General features: G+C 44.2%; 1 protein-coding gene across 1 annotated transcript in view; it reads left to right on the top strand.

The window, feature by feature from the left end:
• pusl1 (pseudouridine synthase like 1) overlaps positions 1-24,786 on the top strand; it is a 95,447-nt gene that overhangs the window by 19,137 nt on the left and 51,524 nt on the right. Inside the window, exon 3 of the mRNA XM_073031929.1 lies at positions 17,124-17,311. Within this exon, the coding sequence (XP_072888030.1) occupies positions 17,124-17,311 (188 nt within the window). The remainder of the gene's footprint in view (positions 1-17,123; positions 17,312-24,786) is intronic.

Raw genomic sequence — 24,786 nt, 5'->3', positions numbered from 1 at the left:
CTACGAACCAGCCTGAGCAGAGCTCCGCTACCAGAGACGAGTGTTGACCAGCGAGCACCCACCGCATCAGGGACTCCAAGGTTCATAGTGTCTCCAGTCCCCTTGGAGAGCAGGAGCCCAAGAATCCTGCTTCCACCACCATCAGCTCAGTGCTCTCTGTTATCTGGGCTTCCAGGTGTGGAGGATCAGCCCACACAACCACCTCAGGTGCCCTCCCACCAGTGGTGCTGCCCGCTCCTATTAACACTGGCATTATCTTAGGACGCCCCAAACTCTACCTCGGGTCTTTTGGGGCTGTCCTGCTGTCTACAAACCGATGTAACAGTGTGAGTGAAAATAAATGAAACTGTTTGGATTGCCTGTGTCTAGAACCCTTATTTTTACGAGTTATAAACCAGCGGAGCACGTTAACTAAAGGGATTGTTTTGATCAGCCAAGCTAGCGATTGGGGTGTGTGAATGGTGAACTCCCACGAACTGCAGAACGGGAGGGCAAAGTGTGTGAACTACTGGGGGAAACTAGACCAGGGACAGGATGAGGAGGAGTAACTAATCAGGCAAAGGGGCAAGGCTAGCAGGAAAATTAGCATTGCCAACCTGTTCTTTCACGATGAACTATGGACACTCCAGGAAGGAAAGAAACACTGTGTAAAAAGTACGACCAAGTTTCAAGATTATGATGAAAATGGATGGGAGGTTATACAATAGGTCTTGGCTTTGCTTCTGGGAGTGTAGAATGGGCTACATTTGGAGCCTGTTATCTACATTCTGGTGGGGTGTTTTCGGGCCAATTGGCACTTTGCTGTCTCTGAGAGGGTTCCACAAGACTGGACAATGCGTGCAACGTGGAGGCCAGGAAGCATGGAGGCAGGGCGCCGGTCCACGATCGACTCCATCCCCCGTCGATCGAAGCGCTGGAGAGGATTCAAGTTATTGAGGTGGATGCAGAGGGCAAGGGAGTGCTTAGCACCGTCTACCAGCCTCTCGCTCGCTGCTGCTGGAGGGAGGTGTCTTTGTGTGATGGTCTCTCTCTCCCTCTCGTTTGCTGCTCCCGAGGGAAGGTCCTTGCATTCCTCCCTACCCCCATCCCCTTGCTCCCCCTCCCTCCTCTCTCTTTCCCTCTCTCCTCCCCCTCCGCCTCTCTCTCTCCCTTTCTCTCTCTCTCTCCTCCCTCTCTCTCCACTTTCTCCCTCCCCCTCTCTCCCCTGTCGCCCTCCCCTTCCCTCACTCCTCCCCCTCTCTCTCTCTCCTTTCTCACCTCTCTCTCCTCCCCCCCCCCCCATCGATGGTGCCAAAGCACGGTTTAGTTGACGTTCATGTGGACTCTAATACGTGTTTATGACGTGTTCTAGTTTTTACGGTTGCCCCTATTTTAGTTGCTAGTTTGGTCGATCTTGAATCAGGGTGGCCAGCAGATAATGAACACTGAGCTGAACTGAAACTTGCCTTTTTGTGTTTTATATTCTGTGTTTTCACTCTTTTTTTTGTTGCCATTAGCACAACTTGGTTTTTTTTGTGCGTTGTGGGAACGGGGGGGGTTGATGTTTTTTTGAACAAGTTGCATGGTTTGTCTTTGTTTCGTGACTGTCTGTGGGAAGACGAATCTCAGGGTTGAATTCTGCATACATACTTTGATAATAAATGTACTTTGAATATAAAGTTCAGAAGAACTGGGACAGATACTCAGTGTACCATTGAGTGTTATGACACCTTGTGAGAATGCTGGATTTAGACTTATTGGAGCATATAGAACAAGATTTTGAGCTGATTACTGACCTTTTAAAAATTGAATTCTATTTTTGTTAAAACAGCTGCTTTCCTGATGACAACCGTAATCTGTGGTTTATAAGACACAATTATTGCAACTATCAGCATTGAATAACATCACTCCACGATTACTGTTGGCTTCTTATTCACACGCTGTACTGAATGGTACGTCGAGAAGCAGCGCTGTACCCTTGAAAGGGGTGAGCATCATACGAAGAAAGATATGGCTAGAGGCTTAACTGTTGGTGTTACAGAGCACCCCTGCACCAAAACAGGTCCTTTTGCCCACCTAGTCTGTATGAACCTGTTTTTCTGCCTAGTCCTATCTACCTGTATCCGGACTATGGCCCTCCCCCTCTGATCCATTCAGTGCTGCACAACTAACTTCTGCTGGCAGCTCGTGTCACGTTCTGAGTGAAGAGATTTCCCCTCAAATTCCCCTTAAATATTTCACCTTTCACTCTAAACCTTTGTCTTCTAGTCCTCTAACTTCTTATTTTAACCAATATGCAGCACTGTGCAATTTTAGTCTTACTGAACCTCAGGGACGAAGCCTGTAAATATTTACCCTATCTATATCCCTCATAGTTTTATGTACCTCTATCAAATCTCCCCTCATTCTCCTACGCTCCAGGGAATAATGTCCTAACCTATTCGGCCTTTCCTGTTAACTCAGCCCTTAAAGTCCTGGCACCATCCTTGTAAATTTTCTCTGCACTCTTTCAATCTTATTGATGTATTTCCTGTGACCAGGAACTGCACACACTACTCCATATTTGGCCTCACCGACATCTTCTTCAACCTCAATGCCTTCGAGTAGATGTGAGGGATTTTGCTAACATCCTTGTTAGGACCAAGCGTAGACACAATAGTTTGAAAGAGCTTTTCCTAAGCCTGATTCAAATGAAAGTTTTGGGAATACGTAGTGTTTGCTATTGAAAGTTGTGCCCCATATTCAGGTGGAAAGGGACCCATAGCACTGGTGTATCAAACTTTGCTCTCATGGTGGGAAAGATGCAGCTAACAGAATAATCAAGGTACAGACAGCCCTCCTTATCTGCGGGGGATTGGTTCCAGGACCCCCTGTGAATACCAAAATTCGCGGATGTTCAAGTCCCTTATTTAACATGTATCAGTGCGTGGTCTTTAGGACCCAGCGAAACCCCGGACTGATTTAACATGTCTCCGTGCAGTGGACATTAGGACCTGGCGGCGCAACTCTGAATCTGCAGTGTTTCTGTTCATGAAAATAATCACAATCGCGATTGAAAATAAGGTGTAAGTAATAAAGCGATCGGAAAGAGGTGAAATGCCGTCGGTCATTGGAAAAGCGTTAGGCTGCAGTCGGTCAACGATCGGAACAATTTTAATGGAGAATGTGAAAGGCCCTGCCCTGATGAAAGCTACAATTATTACTACACACTAAATAATACCGAATGTACCTGTTCCGACTTCAAATCCGACTTAAAGACGGACTCAGGAACGGAACTCATTCATAACCCGGGGACTGCCTGTACTTTTAAGTCATCTCGAGATTACTTCTAATACCTAATACAATGTAAATGCTATGTAAATAGTTGTTATACCATATTGTTTAGGGAATAATGACAAGAAAATATAGTCTGTACATGCTCAAACAACGAGTGCTAGAGAGAGAACTTCCGGGTTTTCCTGATCCGTCATTGGTTGAATCCGTGCATACGGAATCCGCGGATAAGGAGGGCTGACTGTATTCAAATCATTTACCTTGGGATGCAGAGGATCAATCAAAATTGTGATTTAGAGAACTGCAACAAAGCATTACCTCACCAAACGTGGACTGGTTCTTGAAATAGTTTAACGTGGAAGTTAATCAGGATAAGCAGCTCGGGTCTTTCAAAGTTCAACTGGTTCATTACCCTGTGCACTCATAAATCACTGTTCATGACTGCTAGAACAGGAGAGTGGATCAAATTGATCAATTTTCTCTTCAACCTTGAGTTATTAGAAGCAGGTTTAATTTCACTGTCATATGTCATGAAATGTGTTATTGTGTGGCTGCAGTACAATTTAGTAGATAAAATGCATAAATTACCATTAGAAATATATAAAATATATACAATACTATGCAAAAGTCTTAGGTGCGCGCACACACACACACACACACACACACACACCCCCCCCCCCCCCCCAGGGTGCACAGTACTCTAAATCACGTCTTTCCAGTTACCAAATAACACTTAATTCTACTCAGCTAATACAAAACAAAGCTCTCTTGTTTCTGTTTCCCAACCAGTACCTTATTTTAGCCAATATATAGTACTATGCAAAAATAGCGAGGTGCTGTTCGTGGGTTGGCTCACTGTCCGTTCAGAGACCTGACGGAGCTGCTTCGAAAATGTTGAGTGTGTCTTCAGGCTCCCGTGCCTCCTCCCCGAAGAGAGCATGCCCCGATTGATGGGGGTCCTTAGTGACGAATGCTGCCTTCGTAACGGAGCTGTCCTTTGAAGGTGTTCTCAGTGCCGGGGAGGCTAGTGCCCACGATGGAGCTGGCTGAGTTTGTAACCCTCTGCAGCTTTTTCCGATCCCGTGCGGGTTACTTAGCTTCTGCACAGATTTCGCCAATGCATAAGCCGTTCACTTTCTCAGTTTTTCTCCTGATGTAGAAGGAGGTCCTTCAGGCTGTCAAGTCTGTGCTGCTCACCGAGAAATCCCATTCTCCGTTTATTTTCAGGTAACCCGTGTGCTTTCACGTGCCCATCAACAACCTGATTCTTCTGCCTACCAATGCTAAGTCTAATGTAATTGACCTAATATCTTTGGGATGTGGAGGCCAGGGAGAAGGTGCAAGCTTCATAGGGCTGACATCGGAGGTCAGTAGACCCATGAGGGAGCAACGCCGACTACCGTGTGGCCATTCCTTGTTTCTGTCCTCTAACCATTGCTTTAAATACACACACCATTGGGCACTGCTTCCTTCACCCACTTGTTAGAGTGACGTACTGTGGATTGGGTTGGGTGCTGTCAGATTGAGCCTTCAACTAAGGGGAAGCAGTCTGATTCATTGGGAAGCTCAGGGACTGTGTGTTGTGAGGCGTTGCCCCCGAGACGGGGAGGTCGAGGGGTGGGTGATCTATTCCCAGGATCCTCCAGACTCCTCATTGGTGGATCAATGGATTTCTGGACCATCTTGCAGCATGGTGTGTTTGTAACAACTAGGAGCTTCGTGCTATCTAGACAGTGGAAATGAGGATCACCTTCGACCGACCCTGCCCCCCCCCCACCTTTGGAAATTAATGATCAGGCTGTGTCACTCAAATTCCTGGGAACTACCAACACGTTGAAGTGGGACGAGCACATTACAATCATCATCCAGCAGAGGTAGTTGTTCCTACACCAGCTTCGGAGACTGAACATCTCGGGGCGAATCCCGATGAATTTTTGCTCAGCCATCGCTGAGATTGCCCATCACCATTTGATTTCCCGCTGCCTCCTCCCTCGCCAAGTCCAGCTTTGCGGTGAGTGGTTCACTTAGCGGAGAAGGTCGTTGGCTGTCAGCTGCCGACGCTAAAAGACCTGCTCATCGGCAGACGGAAAAAATGACTGCTGACTCCACCTACCCCAGCAGTCACCCATTCACCACATTGCCATCAGGGAGACATTGCAAGTCCATCACCACCAGGACTGTATGTCGTCTCCGGAGCTTCTTTCCTGTAGCTGTCCAGTTTCTCAACAGAACTCACTCAGGTGTAATACTCAAACCGTCCCTGCACAACATCCATTAAATGACCTTTCGTGCTCTCCTTGTTGTGTGGAGGAAGTGAGCAGGAGCCAGAGACAACACCAAGGGGGCGAAGATGTCAAGTCTTTAGTCTGTTGTGGGCCGCACTTGCCGTAGTCTGCTCACGTATTCTCCATACAGAATAGATCAGATCATTATCTATTAGTTACCCTGAGTGAGGTGGATCTGGAGATTTGTTTAACAACCTCTAACCTGGATTGAATTCAAGAGATTACTCTGTTTTCATCAAGGGAATTGCCTTGTTTAACCTGCTGAATGGATACAAGTGAGGCAGACTTAGTGGTGGGGGCAGGCCACCGGGAGGAATCTGTTTGATTGCATTTTGGTGGTTTGAACAATTTCACCTGATTTGAGACGCTGTAAGGAAGGAGAGTGACTAATGGTTCAGCACAGGCGTTGGTTTACAGGCCTGCTCACAACTCACTCGTACTTTGACCACATCAACCACATTCTGGTCAGCCTGATAAATCATAGTCATAAATAAGTAAATATTTTGAAGTTTTCTTCAAAATTAGATTTACTCATCGGTTATGTTGCAAGGATTTCACCTTCCAAACCCAATAATAGAGTCATAGCACTACAGCATAGAAACAGGCCCTTCAGCCCATCTAGTCTGTGCTGAACCATTATTCTCCCTTATCTCATCAACCTGCATCCACACCATAGCCCTCCATACCCCTCCCGTCAGTGTACCTATCGAAATTTCTCTTAAATGTTGAATCAAACCCACATCCACCCGTTCTGTTGGCAGCTCGTTCCACCCTCTGAGTGAAGAGGATCCCCCTCATGTTCCCCTTAAACCTTTCACCTTTCATCCTGAACCCATGACTCACCCAATCTCAGTGGAAAAAAGCCTGCTTGCATTTATTCCATCTGTACCCCTCGTAATTTTGTGTACCGCTATCAAATCTCCCCTCATTCTCCTGCGCTCCAAGGAATAACTTACTTGCAGCCCGTTACGCCACTGGCATTTAGGGCAGCAGTGAAGGTCCTCTATCTCTGTCTGTTCATACTGTCGCACACAGACATGGAAGGATTCTTCATTCTGTCTCTGTAACAGTTTTGTTTGACCTGTCAGGGTTGTTAGCCCTGAGCTGAACCTGGAGGACCGGTGGACCACTCTCAGTCTGGCCTCTGCCCTTTGACCCGTTTGACATGGATGACCCTACCAAGAGCCAAAGCACAAGGTCCTGACTCCAGCCAACCTAGCTCTCTAGGCCATTGAGATGCAAAAGCCTCCAAATGCTACAAAGAATAAAGTCCTAACCTATTCAACCTCTCCCTATAGCTCTAGTCCTCGAGTCCCGGTGACATCGTTGCAAATTTTCTCTGCACTCTTTCAGTCTTACTATTATCTTTTCTGTGGGTATGTCACCAGTATTTGCAGTGCAGAGTGTGCGGAAAACCGCATGTTGCAATTATCTGTTTGGGGTTTTCTAGGTGGGATTTCACCAGAATATGTGATGAGATTACATGGTTGATTGTCCTGGGCTGTGTGAATGAAGTTGAGGGTGGGCAGCTCCCCCAAGCCCTGAGAAGGGTAAGAAGGTCTCCCATTTCTGATCCCGATGCCATGAAGACTGCTGATGTATGCACCTCTTGCATAGAAATGGCTTCAGCCATGCTGCCAGTAGGGTCCAGAAGGCTGAGGACTGGGATGGTACGCTGGAGGGTCACTGGTGCTTTGGGAGCCTTAGAGCAACAGAAGGAGCGGGCAAGGAGACAATGGACAAGCAGCAAGAGAAGCTTGTTGTTCATGCCACAACGTCTTAACCTTCATTGTGGGATTTATATTGGCTGAGTCACATTTATGGAATCTGTGTGTGGTAATAATGTAAACCTCATATTTCACTGATTCTTCTGGAAGGAACACTTTTATTAAAACCAGTTCTTGTTGGAACAGAATAATCATGGGTCAACCCTTCAGCAGATCTGATCCTCGATTGTGTGTTCTTCATTCCGTTCCGTGCGTGTTTGTCTGTCTGTCCTGAGCCTGTCAGAGATCATCATATTGGAATTCGACTAAATTCTTCATTGTAGCTTCCTTAAAAGTTGATTCCCTTCATGTGCTGCTGTGATTTACGTCTAGGACTGCAGTTGATGAAAAAGGGAGATTTCTGGCCCGCTATCCTGAAATTCTTTGGACAAGCTCTGCATCCAAGTATGTCAATAGATTTGCCGATGGGAGGGAGGGAGGAAGTGCTTGCACTTCACAGACATAGCCCCCGGGTCCCGCGGACCCCTACCATTAACCAAGGGGTCCGTACCCTAATCCCTACCCTAAGAAGAGGCCCACGTGCTGTTTTATCACCACTCTGTAAAATTGTGGCTGATTAGTAGTGATTTGTAGATAATGAAGTAATTTTAAGATGTAGTCACTATTGTCTTGCAGGAATAGTTAGTCCTGGAAGTCCACACAACAAGCTCCCCAACCGGCAGAGAGTTAAAGACTAGGTCATCAATTTTAGCTTTGAGGATAAAGGATCAGTTTTGGATAGCACGCTGGGTTCTCTTGGGTGTGCCATTGTCAAGGCTTTACTGCCCATTGAAAACATGGTGGTGAGCTGCTATCTTGAAAACCTCTACAGCACGGGTTCCCGACCTTTTTAATGCCATGGACCAATACCATTAAGCATGGAGTCCATGGACCCCGGGTTGGGAACCCCAAATCTACGGTCTTTATGGTGAAGGTTTTGCAACATTGGGAAGGAAGTTCCAAGAATGATAACACAGCAACGATGCAGGACCAGTGATGGTTTTCCAAATCAGGATGGAGAGAAATCTGCAGATGATGCTGTTCCCCATTGGCCAAGGGCCCTTTTGCCCTTGTTTGGTGGCAGAGGTCGCAGGTTTTGGAGGTTCTGTTGAAATTACTTAGGCAAATCACAGCAGTGTGTTTTGTAACTGGTACAGATTAAAACAACAGTGATAACCACAGCTCAGTCCAGAAATAATCATAATCAATTCCCACTTAAAAAAAAAGCAATTTGTCACCACACAATAATGTGATATATGACTGGATTCCTGAACCCATGTTGACAAACCTTGCCCTTCACCACGTGATATCTCAGGAGCACACAGTCAAAATTATTGTTAACATCTGCTGTTTATTAGAAGGCACTAACCAAAAATAATTATTCAGTTCTTCTGTCTGGAAGTGAATCATTCACTATGGAATCATGTGGAAAGTTTGACTAATTGGTCTTAGCTAATTAATTATATACCATTTTGTATTTTAATGATGGCCTTTGGGGTTGCAAAGAGCTTTTGGCAAAATAGGATCTATCACTAAAACTTGATGCTGGGTGGTTGGTGTTCAGCCTCTGAGAGGTGGAAGCTCGTTTGCCAGACCAACTCTGTTGCCGTTTTACGAATTGACAATAAACTGGACTGGTCAAAGAACACTGAGGCTGTCTACAAGAAGGGTCAGAGCTGTCTCTATTTCCTGAGGAGACTGAGGTCCTTTAACATCTGCAGGACGTTGCTGAGGATGTTCTACCAGTCTGTGGTGGCCAGTGCTATCATGTTTGCTGTTGTGTGATGGGGCAGCAGGCTGAGGGTAGCAGACACCAACAGAATCAACAAACTCATTCGTAAGGCCAGTGATGTTGTGGGGAGTGGAACTGGACTCTCTGACAGTGGTGTCTGAAAAGAGGATGCTGTCCAAGTTGCATGCCATCTTGGACAATGTCTCCCATCCACTCCATAATGTACTGGTTAGGCACAGGAGTACGTTCAGCCAGAGACTCATTCCACCGAGATGCAACACTGAGCGTCATAGGAAGTCATTCCTGTAACTGTAACGAAACCCAATTTCCCTCGGGATCAATAAAGTATGTCTGTCTGTCTGTTTCTCAAGTGAAAATAATTGACTCTTCCCGTCCACTGACTCTGACTGACCTGACCAGTGTTTTTTGTTACGGTGATTGCCCGTTGAAGGGGCATGTTTAATTTGCATCCATCTCTTGCAATCTGTCTTGGCTTTGCTCCGCATCTGTGAGTCAGCTGCCGTGTGCCATTAATTCCATTTCTGGATATTCTTATCATCTTTCTCCCCTGTACTGAAGCGCCTCCACAGGTGGCAATTGGACACTTCTGCTGTGGCATCGAAACAGATTGTGCACAATGTGAGTGGTGGTTTTCCAATACCTGTGTAAGGTGTGGCAGTGAAACCCAGTTCCAGTGTTAACTGGCGAAGAACTTCACAATGCATTTCCAACATTGTTTTTCTCAAAAGTTTGTCTTCAATAACTCCTTCTTTCTTTACCTTGCAGGGAGCATGGCTGCAACAGGGTTTAACTCTCGACTTGACCTCCTTCACCATTCCCTGTGTTTACCAAGATATTAGATCTTGTAAACCTATGTGTTCCGATCTCTTTTTTTTTTGTCTTTCAACTGCAAGCTTTTTTGTTCTTGGCATTTGGAACTGCTGTATGTTTAGGAGCTCTGCCAATGGAAAAATAATGGGGCTCTCAGTGTAAGAAAAAGCAGAAACTTGAGTCAGTCACATTTTGTAGTTGAGTCCAGCAACGTCTGCATGTGTTGTGCATATGCATTCCTCTTACGGTTATGCAGCCACGTATCACCAGAGCCTTTAGCAGCCAGCTAAAACAAGATAGAAATACTTCACGTTTTCTGTTAATCTTTTCATTTTGGCTCAGTGGACGACACAAATGTCTTCAAGCCAGCAGCTCAAGGCCCACTCTAAATCCTCGGCATATAATGAAGGCATACACTCTGTGGCCACTGCATTGGGTACCTCCTGTACCTAATAAAGTGGCCACTGAGTATAGGTCAAGTTCAAAGTACATTTATTATCAAAGAATGTATAAATTATACAACCTTGAGATTTGTCTGCTTACAGGCAGCCACAAAGCAAGAAACTGGAAAGAACCCAATTTAAAAAAGAGACCAACACCCGATGTGCAGAAAAGGAGAAAAACAATCACAAATCATGCAAACAATAGAAGTGAGCAGCAGCGTTCCGAACCAGAATGAGTTCTTGAGTCCCAATCCCTGGAGAAGGCTCGAAGCCTCGGTCTCAGTTCATCAAATTAGTGGGGCAAATCGGCGCGAAGCTTGCAGGCCTGAAACACAACGGAGTTAGGAGTGAACATTGCAGGAGCGTGAGCGAAATCTCTCACCTCTGGTCCCAGTCTGTCTAGGCCAGCAGCTTCTTAATTGTTCGTGGTCTTCTGCTGTTGCAGCCCATCCACTTCAAGGTTCAATATGTTGTGCGCTCAGAGATGTTCTTCCACACACCACTGTTGTAATGTGTGGTTATTTGAGTTACTGTCGCCTTCCTGTCAGTTTGAACCAGTCTGGCCATTCCCTCTTTCATTAACAAAGCATTTTTGCCCACAGAACTGCCACTCTCTGGATGTTGTTTTGGTTCTTGCTCCATTCGCTGTAAACACTAGGAACTGTTGTGTGTGAAAATCCCAGGAGACCAGCAGTTTCTGAGATACTCAAACCACCCCATCTGGCACCAACAATCATTCCACAGTCAAAGTCACTTAGATGACGTTTCTTCCCCATCCTGATATTTGATCTGAACAACAACTGAACCTCTTGACCATGTCAGAAGGATGGTAAATTATCCTGGTAACTTGGCCGGTCATCCCTGACATACTACAAAAACAAATCCATGTCACTTTCTGCCTGGAGTGCTTAAAGATTTGTTTGGTTGCAGCACAGAAATGGGCTATTCGGCCCATTGAGTTCATGCTGACAGTTTGGAAGGGCAGCCTATGCTTCTGGAAAATGCTTATCTAGCTTCTGGCTGATTGTCACAGCCAAATCTTTCCCCGTTGTCCCAGGTAATGCGTGCCAAAATCTACCTATTCACAACACAGTGTATTCTCAAACTGCTTATTATCTGCCTGATAAGAGCATAAAAAGGTCCCAATTATATCATAATAGCTTGTCACTGGATGTGCAGTTCTCAAGGACACAAAGAGGAGGAGCTATTTCTCTGCACAAGAGGTTGTGCATCTTTGGAAACTTTTATTCCAGGAAAACAGAATGTCAAAGGAACTGTGCGGGTCAGGCAGCAACTAGAGAGGCAAAAGACGCAAGTTGACTTTGACAGGTGTTGAGTTCTTCCAGTGTTCTGTTTTCTTTTGAGTGAATTTTTGGAATTCATTACTCAGAGGGCCATTGATGCATGGTTTTTGATTCTATGTACGAATGAGATCTGTTGAATTTTGGACATTGAGGAGATCAGCAGGTATGGGGATTGGACAGGAAAGTTGACAATGGTCTTATTGAACAATGGAGTATGCTGAAGAGGCCAGGTAACCCACTCCTGTCTTTTTTTTTGCAAATTATTCTTTCCCTTTCTCAGCCTTGGTGCCTTACAACCTCACTCCTGTTACATGTTCCTTAGTTTTAAAATTCCATTTAAACACCAGCAGTTGCAATCTTGGACTCAACAACACTTGAGTAACTTTATCCTTCAGGGAGCTTGTACAAGGACAGCAATAGGTTTCCAGCAATGTTGTCACCAGATACAGAAATAGCTTGAATGTAGATAGCCTGATGATGATTGCCAGAGAGAGTTAACAGTTTCACCAGCGTTGTCAAACAGGGTTATTACTGCAGCGTGTGCACCATGGGGAAAGAATGGCAGTGGAAAATGTGAAGCCGCCTTTCTCTCGTGAATGTTTGATTTTTTTAAAAATTTCTGCTTCTTTTTCCAGCTATTTTTCACAACCCCTGCAAAGTAGAGAGTAAAGACTAGAGAATGTCGTACAGTTCCCCTGCTCTGGAATACAGACACACAGCTGTAGTCCACTTCATGGGGCTTCTCTGCATTTGATCTCGTAAATACAGCTGTTTAAAAAAAAAATCAAAATCTGGCAAATTTATATTCTTCATCTGGCTTTACAACTGAATCCTTAGAGAGGAGTTGGCTAAGAAGATTGTGTGTGGAGAAAATGTGGCATTATTTAAGAAAAATCTAGTCTGTTCGGAATTATGGACAATTTGAAACACATATACCAAGCCTGACATTCCCCACGATATATTATGGTTCTAATAGGAACAAATCTACACTAGGCACGCAGTTTCGTGGACATACTGCTCCCTTGGTGTTGGTGGGAGGCTGTTCTAGGATTTAGAACAACAGTGAAGAACCAGAATCAGGTTTAATATCACTGGCATATGTTGTGAAATTTGTTTGTCTTGTGGCTGCAGTATATTGCAATACATACTAATAAAAAAATATGAATTAACCGTGGATTCCAGTTAATTGGGCCATGTGTTAATCAGGACAGCCGTTCATTTGGGACGACTATTAAAGAACAAAAACTAATCGGGGAAAATAGCAGAGGTTGCCTTTGTTTGCTTGGGACAATATGCTGCCACGGTAGCGGTTAGCGTGACGCTATTACAGCTCAGGGTGTCCCGGAGTTCGGAGTTCAATTCCAGCGCTGTTCTGTAAGGAGTCTCTGTACGCCCTCCCCATGGAACGCATGGGTTTTCCCCGAGTCCTCCTGTTTCCTCCCACAGTCTGAAGACGTACCGGGTAGGTTAAATTGGTCATTGTAAATTGTCCTGTGATTGGGCTAAAGTTAATTGAGCTTGTCAGGGGGGGTTGGTGGGACATCGTACCTTGAAAAGCTGGAAGGGCCAGCTCCTTGCTGTGTCGCTGAATGAAACGAATAAACTAATTGGGGCAGCAGACTCGTCAAGCATTTTCTAGCAAGCGTCAGTCACGAGCGCATCGTGTGGCCATTAGACACTGTACCATGCTTGGAGCGAGCAGTTTTTACATCCTGTCAGTTGCATATGTTTGTGTTCAAAAAGCAAGAGATTTTTGTCACTGATATAAGCAATAAGACAATTCAGAATGGATTTGCTCACTGCAGTTTCAAGCTTTGAGATGACAGGAACGGCCAGGAGTAAAAATGAAATGATTTCACTACTTCAACAAGTTAGAAACTACAAAAAATTTGAAGGTATGGACAGTCATCTTGAATGTTATGTTTGGTCCCCACTGGACACTCCGCTCTCACCTGTGGCTCCAAGTAGCTGTTTGCACGAGACAGCAGCCATACCTGGTACAGCGCTGACTGGCAGCTAAACCAGGTGAGAGTAGCCGGCGAGTCTCATACCCCGGGTAAGACAGGGACGTGCCCGCCCTAGCCTCAGCACGCTGGCCAGATGAGACCTACAGTGAGATCCAATGGCCAGGAAGGTGGTACTGCAATGCTAGGCGGAGAGCGAAGGGAGTGACAAAGCACAGAATACGTCACGGTCATCACTGCAACTGGAAAGAGGTCAGTTGTGATGTCTACTCGTACCACTGGACCCAGACTTCTGAGGTCGAGAGAGTAGACCTGTTCCAGTGTAATGGCTTTTCCACTTTTAAGCACTCTCCCTCGTGGGGTTCCTGTCATCGCATATGACAGATAACCACCTATAGTTTTGGTAGTGCTCTAATTTGTTCTGTATTTCTTTTAAGTACATAAACTGTTACTCAGTTGAATGGTAGTTAGTCTTTTTCATTCCTTTTTAAGCATTTCTATGAAACTGGAGCTAATTGGGGCAGCAGCTTAAATGGGCCAAAATGTATTGGTTCCAATGAGTACCAATTAACTGGAATAAACTGTATTTTATACAGAGAGATAGAGAGAGAGAGTGTGTGTGTATGTGTGTTTGTTTGTTTGTTTGTTTGTTTAGGGAGGGACGGGGTTCGTATTCTGGAGATGGAAAGAACAACCAGGAGAGAGCCAGGAGAAATGCAGCCATGGTTGCCATCACTACCACATATACATGTCCCACCTGCAATAGAACTTGTGGGTCCAGGATAGGACTGTATAGTCATCAAAGATCTCACCATTAAAGGAGCGGATGTTGTCATCAGATCTCGATGGACAACCGAAGAAGAAGTGTGTGTGTGTGTGTGTGTGTGTGTGTGTGTGTGTGTGTGTGTGTGTGTGTGTGTGTGTGTGTGTGTGTGTGTGTGTGTGTGTGTGTGTGTGTGTGTGTGTGTGTGTGTGTGTGTGTGTACTTTCCACTGCTGTTCCCTTGATGAGGACTGGTGGGTGTTCTCTGGACTTCCCCTTCTGGAAGTCCACTATCAGTTGCTCGGTTTTATTGTCTTTGAGTGCAAAGCTGTTGTTGTGACACCCCTCAACCAGCTGATCTTCATCACTCCTGTATGCCTCCTTGTCGCCACCTGAGAGATGGAGGAGTGAAATAGAGGTGTGACGGTGGTGAAGCAACAGAGTGCATTTCCAAGTTGATATGGTGTGGGACTTGTAGGTGGTGGCGTTTCCTGTGCATCTGTTCTTGGTGTTAGTGATCATATGTTTGGGAGGTGCTGCTGCAAAAGTCCAGGTGAGTAGCATGTGTCTTTTCCAGCTAGTACACACTGCTGTATCCTGACAGAGAAACAGAAAGTTGGGAAACGCTCAGCAGGACAGGTGGCAGAAAGAGAGTTACTGTTTCAGGTCATCAGAAGCAGAAAGGAGAAGGTGGGGGAGAATAAAGGGAACATCTGTGATGGGATGAAACCTAATATAGCGGTTACAATTATATGATGTTTTTTAGTTCGGACCATATGTTACTGATGGCCTGATTGATTGTAGGATATGTTCAGCAGGTCTCAGAGAGAGAAATCAGAGTCAATTCTGATACAGACAGAGAGAGCCAGTCACCTAAAGTCGGAAGATTTGGTATAGAGTCTGGATATTTTTTGTCCTGAGGTTTAGAATGTGTTGGGTTGCAACTGTACACATTCCTGTCACCCCACATCTTAAATTACAGACCCTCTATCTGGTTCACCTTGTTGTCCATCAACAGCAATGCCATTTCAAAGTTCAAAGGAAGTTTATTATTGAAGTGTATCTATGTCACCATATACAACACTGAGATTCGTTCTCTTGTGGGCACGCTCAATAAATCTATAGACTAATAACCATAACAGAATCAATGGAAGACCGCCCAACATGGCGTTTCAACCAGAGTGCAGAAGACAACAAACTGTGCAAATACAAAAAGAAAGAAATAATAATAATAATAATAATAATAATAAATAATCAAATAATAAACATTGAGAATATGAGATGAAGAGTCCTTGAAAGTGAGTCCATTGATCCTGGGAGCATTCCAATGATGGGGCGAGTGAAGTTATCCCCTTTGGTTCAAGAGCCTCATCCTGAACCTGGTGCAGTGAGTCCTGAGGCTCCAATACCACCTTCGTGGTGGTAGCAGTGAGAAGTGAGCATGTCGTGGGCAAAGTACCGGAGAGTTTAACATCGGTAGCTGAGCGAAGGGCGCTGAGTAGGCTACGGTCAATTATGGATAACTCTGAACATCCTCTACATAGCACCATCCAGAGACAGAGAAGCAGTTTCAGCGACAGGTTACTATCGATGCAATGCTCCTCAGACAGGATGAAGAGGTCAATACTCCCCAATGCCATTAGGCTTTACAATTCTACCGCCAGGACTTAAGAACTTTTTAAAAGCTATTATTAATGCTTTTTGAGATAGTGATTTAGATGCATATCATATTTTTTACTGAGTTAAGTATTGTATGTAATTAGTTTGCTACAACAAGTGTATGGGACATTGGAAAAAAGTTGAATTTCCCCATGGGGATGAATAAAGTATCTATCTATCTATCTATCTATCTATGTCCTGGGTGGTGAGGGTCCCTGATGATGGATGCTGCTTTCCTGTGACACGTTTCATGTAGACGTGCTCAATGGAGGGGAGGGCTTTACCTGTGATGGACTGGGTCGTATCCAGTACTTTTTGTAGGATTTTCTGTTCAAGGGCATTGGTGTTTCCATGCCAGGCTGTGATGCAGCCAGTCGATATACTATCCACTGCACATCTATCTAAGTTTGTGAAAGTTTTAGATGTCATGTTGAATCTCTGTAGACTCTTAAGGAAGTAGAGGCACTGCCCAGGACAGGTCCTCCAAAATAATAACACCAAGGAATTTAAAGTTGCTGACCCTCTCCACCCTTGATTCTCCAATGAGGACCGGCTCATGGACCTCTGGTTTCCTCCTCCTGGTCAACAATCAGCTCTTTGGTTTTGCTGACGTTGAGTGAGAGGATGTTGTTGTGGTACCACTCAGACAGATTTTCAATCTCCTTCTTGTATGCTGATTCATCACCACCTTTGACTCCACTTATGACAGTGGCGTTGTCAGCGAACTTGAATATGGCATTAGAGCTGTGCTTAGCCACACAGTCCTAAATGTAAAGCAAGGGGAGTGGGGGATAGGCACGCAGCCTGTGGTTCACCACAATTGTTAAATTTTGCAAATTCTTATGTCCAGATCAAGTGCCTCTCCTCACTTTAAAACAGACGTTTTAACTTGTCTAGGAGCTCTACCACAGGAGGAATTAAGTGTAAAATACGTATCTCACACCATTATTGATGATAATTTCCATCAAATTAAATCCAGACTTGGTGTCACCTCTTTTTTTTGATGTATTTGCTTCAGACTTGTCAGCAATGAAGATGCCACTTTCTGGATGAATCAAAGCACCACGGTTTTTGCCCAAGGACGGTGCACAGTGCCCTAATCCATGTTCCCATTGTATTCATCAGGGTGCGTTGCAAAAACTTCGGCCTGCCAACGAGGTCAACGTCTTCATCTCTAGCCGGACGGACACCGGTGTCCATGCTCTGTGTAATTCTGCTCACTTTGACATACGGAGAAAGGAGGGGAAGCAGCCATTTTCAGAGGAGCTTCTGGTCAATGCTCTGAACTACCATTTAAGACCCGAGCCAATCAGGTTAGTGAGTGGGACAAACCAGCGCACAGGATGGAGTAACCTCTTGCTTTGAAAGGCCTACAATGCATATTGATTGGTGGTAGATTCTTTTTCTTCATGTTGTCCTCAAAAACACATTTGGGTAAAGTATCTGGATGTCTTCTCTTATTCAACCAACACACACAGGATGCTGGAGGAACTCAGTAGGCCAGGCAGCATCTATGGAAAAGAGTACAGTCGATTCTTTTCTTATTAACCAGAAACACTGTGTATACAATCATTCCTGATGTGTGTTTGGAAATTGCTTAACAGGAGTTCTATGAATACATGTTTATAACTATTTTAAAAACAGTAAATTAGCTTCTGTCAGTAAAGCTGCTGTGTTGAGTGAGATAAAGAGAAAGGAGGTGAGAAAACTCAAAAGGTATGGGCCTTGTTAAAGATGAACAGATTTCAGAAAAGAGGGCTGTGGGGTGACACAACAGGGGACTTTAAAGCTATGACACACTTTGACAGAATGGATACCGAGGAAATTTTGGCAAGGGTACAGTCAGAGACCATCAATACAACATAGTCACCAGGAAATAAGAAGACATTACATCCCCAAAAGCAGGAAGTTGTTCCTCTTCACGCCTTGTGGCACGTCAGACGGCAACCTTGCCATTTCTTTAGCACTTGTTTGATTTTTTCTTTACGAGGCTGAGTTGCTGGCTTGACACTGCACCCAGCACAGATGGAAAGCGTGCAAGGAGTCGGCCAGATTCGAACCCGAGACCATTCGCCTCGAAGCATAGTGAGGATGCCACTACACCGCCAGAAGCGGCAGACTGCAAGAGTGGTAAACAGTGAAACGAGGACTTGCAGAGGGAAATGGAACAATTTGCCAGATTAAAATTGGCACAGAAACAATACAAGAGTGAAGTAGAGGACTTCTTCGATGATCTTTGGAGCGGCTGGCTTTACCTGTATTGGGCTGGTTGGGTTCCTTCTTGTTCTTAAAGAGAACGTTAATCTTGAAACACTGGTTACCAGTTGAGTGAGAATGAGAATTTGCCTGCCTCCTGTTGTTTGTAGCTCTGTGGTCATTAGACGCAATCTAGTTCCTTATCAATTTGCCGTAGTTAATGTGCAAAGTTGCTGGGCCATTTGACAGCGGGGACATCTGGATAGGTGCCAGACAGACCAGGCTTTTACTGAGACTAGGAAGTTGTGGTGTTTTCGCAAGTATTTTCTTGAGGGTTTATATTTAAAATGAGATCATGAGATAATATACTTTTAAGAGATGAGCTGTGCTGTTCAAAGCCAGCACCATTTAAAACAGACCCCTTCTATCTGCAGCGGGATAGAAACTGTGGAGACTAGTTTACATAGTCAAATCAACTACGCCATCAAGCTATTTCTAGAACAAACAGCAAAAAAACCCCAAAATTTGACTCTGTTGAGTTAGTAATCAGAGCGTGGCTGCTGTGCATATATGAGGATGGTGTAAAGTTGCCTTCCAGCTGTGGAAACATGGCACTGCCCCAGGCATTAGTAAAGCCTTTGTTATTAATTATTACTAATAATGACAAGTCTCAGATTTTTTTTGGTGTGTCCTAATCAATGCATTATGCCTGTCGGTAGCTAATTGAAAAACTCCATCCTGTTCCCTGTGTTCAATAGTGAATTGCAACTAGGAATCTTTGTTCAGTATTAAAGCAGCAAAAACAGGCATTGTGTGGAGTTTACAAACTGGAGCTTCTCTCGTGGGAGTGTGATGAAATGCTTGCATTTTATTATTGACCTCAGAGTGCAGAATGGGCGTTGGAATTAGTTATCATAAGAAGCAATCCATTGATTAGGATATACCAGAATCTTTGCAGACTAGTCTTTTATGGTAATAACTAATGCCTGGAACAGTGCCACGTTTTCTAATGTTGGAAAGCATCCTAACACCATTCTTGTACAAACTGTAGCCACCCTTTGCTCATCCACTTAGCATTTTCAGCCTTTGACTTTGCTGTTTGTCTGAGAAATAGTTTGCTGGTGTGAACATTTTGCCATAGCCTCAGTAACTATGTCAACTAATCTCTGCTGACCCTGCCCCTCAGATGTACGGACTTGCCTCCTGACAATTTGCCCTGATTTTGGTCACTGTCGGCTGGAGTGATCTGGTCATTGGTTGACTAACATGAAGACCCTCTGGATCCCCTAAATACCAGCACGTTCTTAGATATGGGGCCCAAAATTTCTCAAAATACTCATCTCACCATTTTTAATAATAATAAATGCTAAATAAAATAGGTAAATGCAGATTGTGCTCTCTTCTCGCTGCTGACATCAGGTAGAAGGTACAGGAGCCTCAGGACTCACACCACCAGGTTCAGGACCAGTTCCTACCCTCAAACACCGGGTTCTGACGTCAAAGGGGATACTTCACACAACTTCACTCACCCCAACACGGGACAGTTCCCACAACCTGTGGGATCACTTTCAATGACTCTTCATCTCATGTTCTCAATATCTGTGGCTTATCTATTCATTGTTATTATTTATTTTTGCATTTTCACGGTCTGTTGTCTTTTGCACGCTGGTTGAACACCAAAGTTGGTGCCGTCTTTCTGTTATGGTTATTATTCTATTATGGATTGATTGAGTATGGATGATAGAAAATGAACCTCAGAGTTGTATATGGTGACATATATGTACGTTGATAATAGATTTACTTTGAACCTTTATTACTAACTACTGGCAGGAATGGCTTTTTGCATCTTGGCACAAGGCAAGGGCAAACTGTTTATTCCTTCTTGTCCCGACAACAGAGAGGCTTGCAGTAAATGTTAAACAGAGCTGATAGAAACATTAGTGTCCCTTTGCTGGAGAACGTTAATATTGTTCACAGGGGCCTGGCAGCTTCTGTGGTTATTTGCCTGGCGGGAGTGTATAAATTAACAGAATTAGAACAGAGCAGATGAGAAACGGGAATCAGTACTGACCTGTGCCTTGCTTATCTCAAGATCTGAAACCAGTTGCCTAACCCCTGTCTCCTGGCATGGATGAACAATCAAACTGAGAGCCGAACTTGGACCACTGCATTGTTGTTTTAATTTCCATTAAGTGGGTTAGGCTGGTCCAGGGTTGAATAAGCCCGTGGTTTGTGACTGAGTTAGGGAGGTGGTGGGGGGAGTGAACGGATCGCAGGAGGTCGCGGCCGTGCTTCTTGTTGGGTTATTTGTTGTCCTTTGACTTCACACTATATTCCAGCACAAGAATCCTCGGAGAGACTGCCCCATCTTCATGGGGATTCATTGACTGTGTTCGTCCTTATCCCTCATCAACAACGCTCAAAGAAAAAACCTGACTATCTGCTTTTGCTCCTGGTGGGGGCTTGCCATGCACAGATTGACCATTGCTGTTCTTACATTACTGCAATGTTTGCACTTCATTGGCTGAAAACTGCCTTGAGGCTTCCAGAGTTTTCTCTTTCTGTCACAGGAATGACTTAATCCTTTTACAAAAGGGTCGCAATCCAAGGATCGTTGTACAATTCTGACTGATTACAAACACATTTAATTTTCCTTTTTTTTCCCTCTGCTGGTTCCTTTTTTTCCATCCTGGCCCTTATTTGACAGAACCTCCCTAAGCTGTAAAGATGAGCCAAGCTGATTTAAGACTTGCATAAATTCATCAAATGACAAGTTTGGTGTCAGGCCAGTTAGCCAGTTTCGGCTGGATGTTAGCTATTGCAACATAGCTCTTAAAATAATTGTTCTTGATATATTTACAAACTTTCTGCGAAACTGTAGGCCAGGAAAAATGTAGGTTAGCAAAGAGAAAGATTTACCGTTTGTTTAAATATCTATAGCCAACCTTTAAGGAGAGATGTTTGAAAACTGTTTCTCTCTTTTTTAAACCTAAGTAATTTAGTTTGAATGCAAAGGTGAGTAGCATCAATTTTGCTTTGCATCGACCAGCTTTACTTAACGTGAATAATGTTCGGACAGCTGCCAATAAAACACTTCTTCTCTTCTCTCCCAAGCTTCCCTTTTTAACATTGACTTCTGACCTGAATGTTTCCTTTGTGGAACTTCTGGTGCTCATTTAGGGGGTACAGTGATGCACTGGTTAAGTCAGTATATCTGCAGCCAGCATTGTGCACCACTGGTCCAGAGACATGAGTTCAAATCCCACATGGTACCTTGGGAACGTAAATAAATCTGGAATCAGGAAGATAGTGTGAGTCAGAGGTAACCTTGTGTTCCTATATTTAAAAAAATCACTTGGTTCACTAATGACGTTCAGGGAAGGAAATTTGTTGTCCTTAACTGATCTAGTCTGTGTATGACTCCAGACCCACCACAGTTGTTGGCTCTTAATTGCCTTCTCAGTTCAGATGTTTGGAATGGGTAATTAATGCAGGCACTGTCTGTATTGTCCAGAGCTAGTAAATACAAGAACTAGAAGCAGAAATAGGCCAATGGATCCTCTGAGATTCAGCAAATTTTTGGCTCTTCGTTTATCTCAACACCACTTCCCTGTACGAACCCATGGCCTTGAAGGATCCAAAAATTCCTCAACATATTTCTTGAATATACTCAGCAAATGAGTTCCATAGCACTTCTGGGTTTTCTGTCTCTGTGAAAAGACATGTGCTCTCATCTCTTTCTCTATCTATCTATCTATCTATCTATCTATCTATCTCTCTCTTGTTCTCGCTCTGTTTTTCTTTCTCTCTCTTGCTCTCTCTCTTTCTCTCGCTCTCCCTCTGTAGCTCTCATCTCTCTCTCACTCTCCCTCTCTTGCTCTCTCTCGCTCTCTCTCTCACTTGCTCTATTTGAAGATTATGACCCTGACTGTAGACTCCAGAGGAAACGTCATTCTCAAAGATCTTCAATGAGATCCCGTCTTCTCAATTCCACACAGCGTAGGTCTTGTCTGCTCAGTCTCTGCTGATAGGATAATATCCCCATACCAGGAATCAATCTGGTGAAGTGTAACTGAAGGGTCTTGACTCTAAACTCCATATTTCTGTAAGAACATAGGACATAAGAGCAGAATTAGGCATTCATCCCATCAAGTCTGCTCCGTCATTCCATCATGGCTGATTTATTTTCCCTCACAACCCCATTCTCCCTTCTCCCCGTATCCTTTGATGCTCTGACTAATTAAGAATCTATCAACCTCCGCTTTCAGTATACCCAATGACTTGGCCTCCATATCTGTCTGTGGCAATGAATTCCACACAGTTCCGCCTCATCTCTTTTCCCTTCTATGAATGCTGAGGTTACTGCTGTGGAACTGACCATCCTTGCTCTGTGCAGAGACACAGCAGGCGAGATGCAAGAGCCTGAGGAAAAGACAGGCTATTACTCAGATTGTAAAGTCATGCGTCCAGGAATCTGCAACTGGTTGTAAAAGATTAAATATTTTTGGGAATATCGTAAACTGTGAAATTTTCACTGAAGTGTAGGAGCAATAATGTGAGGATATGGATAGATATTTCCTTTGGGTAGGTTTAGGTTGTTAAAAGCTATAAAAAGACATGTTTGGAATCTGAAATTTATGTAGCTGCACTAAATGTAAACGTGATGATAACTGTGTATGATATTGATTAGCTCACAGCTGGTACACTGAAGGGAGTTTTGCACGATTTGTTTTTTTGTGTGCGTTGGGGGGGTGTTGATGTTCTTATTACTATTTGCGCGATTTGTTTTTTTTGTGCATGGGGTTGCGTGTTGATGTTTTTCTTTGAACAGCTCTGTGGTTTTCTTTGTTTTGTGGCTATCTGGAGAAGATGAATCTCAGAGTTGTGTACCGCATACATACTTTGATAATAAATGTACCTTGAAACTTGAACAACTGCTCACAGACAGGCGCAATATGGCAAGGATCCTCCTTCCACAAGACCATAAGGCATAGGAGCAAAGTTAGGCCATTCAGTCCATCGTGTCTGCTCCGCCAATTCCACCTCGGCGGATCCCAGATCCCACTCAACCCCATACACCTGCCTTCTCACTATATCCTTTGATGCCCTGACTAATCAGACAATGATCAACTTCCCAATTAAATATACCCACGGACTTGGCCTCCACTGCAGCCTGTGGCAGAGCATTCCACAGATTCACTACTCTCTGGCTAAAAAAAATCCTCCTTACCTCTGTTCTAAAAGGTCGCTCTTCAATTTTGAGGCTGTGCCCTCTAGTTCTGGCTACCTCCACCATAGGAAGCATCCTCTCCTCATCCACCCTTTCTAGTCCTTTAAACATTCGGTAGGTTTCAATGACATCCCCTCGCATTCTTCTAAATGCCACTTCCTTCTATTCAGATCCTCGTGAGAGAGACTGATTCACTCCATCCTAGTTCTGAGGTGACCAAAGAGGCCAGTGCGGGAGCAGAAGGTTGTTCAGAAGGGGTTGAGCTGGTTTGTGAGGTGTTGCACTTGTTGAGCTTCTGTGAGCTGGCAATGTGTGGGCTCGAGGTTCTCACTCCACTCTGAGCACTTCTCCACTCCTCCGTTAGAGGTGCAGGTAGGATGACGTTGGGGATTATACCATGGCTGGCAATGGAATTGCCACAGCACCATCAGCGTCTGGCTGCACCATTCTGCCTCGACATCTCGTAGGGCAAGAGCACGTTGTCTGACAATTACAGGCAACAGTGTTGAGGATGTTATTCAGAGTCAATGAAATGATAATGCTCACTATAAGGAAGAATGTAAATTTCCCAGCAATATTGGCTTTGATTCACCATTTTATCTGGATTAAGATGGCACTACTGAGGATGTGACCACTTACTGGTCGTTCACAAAGCAAAAAATTCAACTAAATAATATCACAAATTCTAAAGCCTACCCAGGAGCAGACTGTGGTTCAGATCGCCATCCAGTAATAGCTACCATCAAAACAAAATTAAAGAAACTGAAACATGGAAAAAAGAGAAAGAAGTATATGTTGGGAGAACTTTAAAATGATGGCATACTTAAGCAACAATTCAAAACAGCTGTAGAAGAACACCTCAAGGAAAATGAAACAACGCCTATTTGGGACAGATTTAAATATGCTATACAGCAATCAGCAGAGGAGATAATCCCAGTACAAGAAATCCAACACACCAACGGGGTGGATAACCCAAGAAATTCTAGATCTGATGGAACAAAGAAGGTTAGTGAAGAATAATGAAGTGCAATACAGAGAGCTAGACAGACAAACCAGACAATTGTGCAATATTGCAAAGGAAGAATGGCTGAATCAAAAAATGCAACAAAGTAGGCCATATTAACAACAGCAAAGAAATGCACAAGAAAATTAAGGAAATTACTGGAATTAAGAAAACCTCCTCTGCAGGATACATAAGATCAGCAGACGGATCCATACTAATAGATCCAGATAAAGTATGTGAGAGGGGGATTCAGTATATAGAGCAGCTTTTTGAAGATAATAGAGGGGAACGCCCAGATATTAAGCATCCTAGTTCAGGCTCACTTATTACCAAAGAAGAAATAACTAAAGCAATGAAAA

This window comes from Hemitrygon akajei, chromosome 29, assembly GCF_048418815.1.
Source record: "Hemitrygon akajei chromosome 29, sHemAka1.3, whole genome shotgun sequence".
Lineage (NCBI taxonomy): Eukaryota > Metazoa > Chordata > Chondrichthyes > Myliobatiformes > Dasyatidae > Hemitrygon > Hemitrygon akajei.
The sequence above is the reverse complement of the archived record's forward strand: the minus strand, read 5'-3'. Positions and strand labels throughout refer to the sequence as shown.